General features: G+C 53.9%; 1 protein-coding gene across 2 annotated transcripts in view; it reads right to left on the bottom strand.

Annotated features, from left to right (window-relative positions):
* Nucleotides 1-6,300, bottom strand: part of Grtp1 (growth hormone regulated TBC protein 1) — a 33,391-nt gene that overhangs the window by 20,944 nt on the left and 6,147 nt on the right. For both annotated transcript variants that reach the window (XM_004631207.2, XM_023715253.1), the window contains exons 3-5: nt 4,254-4,415; nt 3,081-3,205; nt 615-711 (exon numbers count right to left, since the gene is read on the bottom strand). In XM_004631207.2, the coding sequence (XP_004631264.1) occupies nt 615-711; nt 3,081-3,205; nt 4,254-4,415 (384 nt within the window). The remainder of the gene's footprint in view (nt 1-614; nt 712-3,080; nt 3,206-4,253; nt 4,416-6,300) is intronic.

The following is a 6,300-nucleotide window of genomic DNA, read 5'->3' as shown; positions in this document are numbered from 1 at the left end:
GCTGCGGTCCACATCCACACCACAGTCCACCCCAGGCTGCGGTCCACATCCACACCACAGTCCACCCCAGGCTGCGGTCCACATCCACACCACAGCTGATGCTACGCTGTGGTCACGTCAACACTGCAACTGACATCGACACCGTGGTCATCTGTGCTGCACTTTGCAAATGCTGGTGGCCACTGTTATTAGTAACCTAGAAAGGGGGAAGAGCCCTGAAGGACTCTCAGCGAAGACGCTTTAGCAAGTGATTACCAGAGTGCTGGCCATGCTCACAAATTCAGGAACAAACTTCCAGGAAGCCATGTGAACCACTTAGGATGTGGGACCAACACGGACCCCACACAGGGTCCTTCCCCAGCCACATCCCTGTGGGAGGGGGAGCAAGGGGCTATCAGCACAGATAGCCAAACCACAGCAGAGGCCACAGAAACCACAGGCAACAGCCACCCAGATGGGACACCTGCTGGGACCATCCGCTTGTCTTAGCCCAAGTGGAAGATTTGGACCTGGACTGCCACACAAGGCCGCTGCATTACCACTCCGCCCCGCTGAGCCGGATGGCTGCCTCCATCACAGCAAACGGTGGGAAGGCACACATGCTGTCCACATACCAGGCAGGATCCGTCCAATGAGAGCATCTAAGAGCCAGAAAGATTCCTCTTCATTCTTTGTGATCAGGATGAGGTATCCTGCTATGAAATTCATTCCCTGAAATCAGAAAAACAACAAACAAAATCTACACTGAGTTGTGACCCAATCCCAATGGCTCAGCCACTGTGGTCCATAAACCATGGGCAGCTGGATCCACTGGTGGTACAAATTGGTCTCATTGCTTTTATCTATCTTTTCACTAATAAAATTGATTTTAAAAAACATGCAATGGACAATCAGGCATGAACCAGGCTGCCTAGCAGCAAGACACAAATCATGGCCCCACCCCGAACAGGTTAAACATGCCTTAAACAAGCCTGTGGCTGCTCAGCTACTCGCTGCCATCCAAAGCGCCCCTAAACCCAGTAAGTCTTACATAGTCTTCTGGTAGCACTCAAGAGACACTAAGGGTTGGTCTCCACATGTTGTGTTCAGACAATCCAGGTCAAAAGAGGAACGAGCACATGCCGGCCATGACAGGCACATCTGTAAGCCCAGCGCTCAGGAGGCTGGGCAGGAGGGGCCCTGGGCATTTGCGGTTAGCCTGGGTGAGCTAGCCTGAACTAGCCTGAACCCTGTCTCAAAAAATAAACAAATAACTAAGAAAGAAGAAAAAGTGAACATCTCAACTGGAATAGGAAATCAAAGACCACGTGTACCAAGCAGCTGGGACCACCACCATTCCCAAAACACGAGGACAAGTGTCTGCACAACACTGAGAGCCCTGGTCTCATGGTGGCTGTTGGGTGGTTGTGAGGGAGACCCTTTAGAAAATGCCCAGCACACACTTCCAAAAGGCAGGTGTTGCCAGCCACATGCAGCACAGGCCCTCTGAGCTTGGGACACGGCCTGGGCAGCCCCGGGTGCGGCTCAGCGCTGGGTCTAACACGGCTCTTCTTCTCTCTGTGCACCCGTCTTCCTAGACTGCTCTAGCAATGAGGGAAACCCTGCCGCTGCCAGCCAGCAAAGGGCAGGCAGTGGGCCAGCAGAGGGGAGCTGGTGCTGTAGCTCCACTGTCAGGGTGTCCAGGGCATGGCTCTATGGTCAGCGCCTGTCCACACCCCACCCACACCCCTGCCAAGCCTATCCATCATGCTACCCCGAGGCCGACTCTGCAAATTCAACCTGGCAACAGGCTGGCAGGGCAGGGACAGGGTGGCCCCAGGGCTGTGACGTGGAGCACACGCAGTATCTCAAGGACCCTGGTCACATGAGCTCTCCATGCCACAGGTGAGGCTGTGCCTCAAGCCCAGGCCTTTGCTGCAGTCCCAACCTGGGAACTGGCCGGTAGCCAGGCCTTGGCAGATGTCACAGTACCAGGAATGAGGCCTTAATCCAGGAGGACTGAGGAGGTGGACACGGTTGCCTGGCAGGAAGCAGAGGCGGGGCAACAAGCTAGGGCCCTGGCAGCCACAGGAGCCTTGGGAGGGCCAGGACAGAGCCGCAGCCTTGGGCAAGTCTTGACCCCTGGGCCACACTTCTGTGGCTGTTGTTCGCAGCCCCGTGCTCCCTTGTGTGTGTCCCAGAGCAGGCGAGCTCAGGAGTGCTGGCACTTATAGCCTTGAGCAGGGCATGTAGTGCACACCTGTGACCCCAACACTCAGAAGGCTGAGACTGCAAATTTGAGGCCAGCCTGGGCCTCAGTGAGACCCTGACTCAAAAACAAAATAAATAAAATAAAATAGTGCATGGAAGGCAGGAGGGCAAGGAGAGGAAGTCAAACAGATCAAGACAGACATGGACCAGCTCCCCGAGAGGAACATATTCATGAGATGTCTCAAATATACATTGATAAAACTATTAAACTAAACTAAAATTTAAAACTGGGCTATTTTTAAGACCCCAAAGAACAACAAGGATGAGGCTGTAAAGACGTTTTGTCTCCTAAAGCCACATTGTTGTTCCTGGGTAGAGGCAACCCCAGTGCCGAGGCTAAGGGTACACCTCTAACCCCTGCGTGAAGGTCGGGGTGGGTGATCGTCCAGGGGCAGGGCTGGCGGCACCCACTGCTCCGACAGGCTGAGCCCCTGGGACCCCACGGCTCCCTGCCCACACCCTGCTGGACTGCTCCTACTCCAGTCACCCCCCTATGTCCCCCACACGGCACCCAAGCACAACCGCTGACTCCAAATCCAAGGCACAAGATGCACAGGCCCTTCCCAAGTGGCCTCCAGGAATAGGTTGGGCACCCACAGATGGCAATGGGTGATCTGGGTCCTGCAGGACACCATGTGTCAGCACCTGGCCAACTCCCAACCTACAGCCTTGCCTCTGTCACCTGCCGCCAGGCATCCCAGCACCTAAGACCTGAGCACAGCCACTGGGGGCCCCAACTCAGGGCTGGCAGGGGTGGTGGCCACCACGCTGTCTGCCTGCTGCACCCACCAACGCCTCCTGCCCCTTGCCCAGGCCTGGGCTGGGCTCACCTGGCAGTAGCCCACGCTCCGGTTGTGGAGCCCATAGGCTAGCAGCACGTTGAACAGGGCCTTCTGCAAGCAGGGCTGGGCCGTCTTCCGGAACTTCACGTTGTCTGGGAAGGTGCGGTTCAGGTCTGCACGAAGACCACCAGCAGGCAACGCTTGAGCTCAGTGGCCCATGTGTCTGCCCATTCTGTTCTGTCTTGTGACAGGGTCTTGCTGTGTAACCCAAGTTGGCCTCGAACTCAGCATGGCCCTCCTGCCTCTGTCTCCTAGAACTAAGAGTACAGGCCTGCATCCCCACGCCTTTCTTGCTTTACCTTCGTGCTGCTGAGGGCAGCGCCCAGCGCCTTGTGCATTCTGCACACGTGTTTGCCTCTTGGCAGCAGCCCCAGCCTGAGGCTTCGGCTGCCCAGCCCACAGACAGGGGTAGGCAGGGCGGGGCCCTCAGAGAGGAACAGGCAGCTCTGAGCTGGGGCTGAGCCTACCAGGAGGCCTCACAATGCTGGACACAGAGCCCCGAGTGGCCACTTCACAGCAGGGTTTTGTGGACAGCCCAGGGCCGGAGTCTCTGGTGCTGTCCAGGGACAAAGGCACAAACAGCCCGGTGTCTTTGTGCAGAACCATCTATCATTCAGTGGAGGTGAGAACAGGTTTAGCACTTTGAAAGCCAGCACCTTCGGGCCCATGGTGACAGAGGACAGCGATGTGCCTGTGAGGGACCCCTGCGTGGCGGAGCGTCAGCCAGCACCTGCACAGGTGTGGGCCCTGGGGTCACTGCCACTCTCTCTTCTGAGACCCCAGGGGCGTGTCTGTGTTACTCACTTCCTGGAGAGCTACAGGCACTCAAATACCTGCAGGATGGAGTAAATAAAGTCTCCCCTGTGAACACTTCAGTTTAGTTTTATACCCAAAATACGATTCTTAACTTCAGTTAGTTGCTGTTCTTTGTTTTTGTGCAGCGCTGTGGTAGAGTGCAGGGCCTCTGCACTGAGCTGCCTCCTCAGCCTTTAGAAGACTTTTTATCTCTTTTGAGACAGGGTGTTGTTAAGCTGCCCACGCTACGCTCGAACTTGCCATCCTCCTGCTTCAGCCCAAGTACTGGGAGTACAGGCCTGCACCGACTCAGCCTTCCTCCCCGACTTTTGCTCATGGGTGGCTTCCCACCTCCGTGCTGCTCACCTGTCCTGATGGCTTCCTCCAACTCAGACTTTCCTTCTTCTCCCTGCAGCAGTCGCTGGTAGTAGCCAGGGTTCCGCTCCATCCAGGCCTGTGCTCCGCTCACAGCCAGCCACACGTGGGCCCGGTGTTCCAGCGGGATCCCTTTCCGGACGTAGCGCTTCACTGGAGCCAACCGAGAGGACGGCAGTGAGCTGAACCCAGCCGGTCTGGGGCACCAGGCACACCTGCATTCCCACATCTTGTGTGGGCACTGGCCTTCCCAGCTCAAACCTAAAAAGCATCCCATGCTCTGAACATCACCCAAACCCTCACCTGTGCTCCCAATCCACCATAGACACTTGTCCTCCACAGCACATGGGGAACACACGAACAGCTGCACTCGCTCCCCTGCTGGTCCTGGAGGGTTAACCAGTGCCTACGGGACTCTCCTGCTGCCTGCACTGCCTCCAGCTCCTCTTGGGGACATGCAACCCAGCAGAATGGGGCCCACCGTGGGCTCAGCAGCCCACACAAGGCTCTGGCTACGCCCCAAACCAGGCAGAAGAGCAAGAGGAGCTGCTCTGTGGCTTGGCCTAGGGGTACAGCGGGCCAAGGCAGGGCGGAGGCAGCGTGAGTCAGAGGGGGCTGTGTCACAGGTGTCCCTGGGCACTTACTGAAACCGCTGCCTCTCGTGGGGAAGTACAGAAATGTTCTACTGAGACAGAAGCTGACAGGACTGCAGCCAAATAGCAGAGCAGGTCCCAAGGATCTCCTGGGCAGGAACTCCACATGGCTCACACTCACAGGGGCCCCCTGAGTGCCCTGTGCCCTTTGTGACTGCTGCCATCAAAAGTTAATTTTCAAAGCAGATATCCCAAACTGATGTTCCCTTTGGAGATTTCAGCCTAATACCATTATCCTAATCCATACTTGAGGAAGTGCTGGAGTTCAGATGTTGAGTGCTTCCGAGGCCTGCTGCTGGAGGGCTTGGCCCCAGGACCACCCACCAGGTGGGGCCTGGAGGCAGGAGGGTCAGTGCCACCCAGGAGGGGCTGTGGGTCCGTGCCCCTCCCTGTCCACCCAGCGCTTCCTGGCCCTGAGGCCACAGTCCTTCCCAGGCAATACACTCCACAGACTACATCCCACGTCACACAAAACTCCAGACACAAAGCCCCCAGAGCTGCTGACCACAGACTTTGGGCCAAACTCAACTATTTCTCTTCAAAGGTGACTAAACAGGAAGAAAAAGAAATAAAACTTCCACCAATGGAACAAATTCTATGAGCTGACACACACAAAGTAAAAATCTGGTTGTATTTAACAGACCAAAAAACCCCCAAAAACTATAAGAATAATCACACATAAATATTGTATAAAGCAGGCCACTGATTCCAGCTTGCAAACTTCCTTGCAGTGGCACCCTCAGGGCACTGTTTTCATGCCTTGAGCAGTAAGTTCATGTAGGGTTGAGGAACAGCCTGGGACAGAGAGACCCCAACGTTTCTTTACGCTGTTGTTTGTTTTGAACCTTAACCAACATAAATATCGTTCATGTTTCACTCCTTAACAACTTACCGAAAAGAAACAAACCAACAAAACAAAACAAACAATAACACCAGGAAGTTTCTTTCTAGAGAGAGGTTTTCTCTTCCCTGAGCTTCTAAAGGGTGGATTCACACTTCTGAAAGTTCGTTTAGATTTCTGGCTTTTAGAATCCCAAGATGAGGTTAGTGTTTCTTCCCAAATACCAGGTCACAGTAACTCAAGAAATTGTCTTTATTCCATTTTTTACTCTATTTCTTTTCAAATGGTAGGAACTTTAAAACATGCAGGAGTCTGTTTTTTATTAAATGCATTGCTGTAAAAGAATTTCACTTTCATCGTGGCAATTATTCTGACTTCCATTTTAGCATCCTAAATACAGTATTTCTAGAAAGTTCTCCCTTTCTTTGTGCCTTCACATTCAAATAAAAAGTTCTCATAGAACATCTATATTAAAAGAAGAAGAAGAAGAAGAAGAAGAAGAAGAAGAAGAAGAAGAAGAAGAAGAAGAAGAAGAAGAAGAAGA

Source organism: Octodon degus, unplaced genomic scaffold (genome assembly GCF_000260255.1).
Source record: "Octodon degus isolate 3935 unplaced genomic scaffold, OctDeg1.0 scaffold00039, whole genome shotgun sequence".
Classification (NCBI taxonomy): domain Eukaryota; kingdom Metazoa; phylum Chordata; class Mammalia; order Rodentia; family Octodontidae; genus Octodon; species Octodon degus.
The sequence above is the reverse complement of the archived record's forward strand: the minus strand, read 5'-3'. Positions and strand labels throughout refer to the sequence as shown.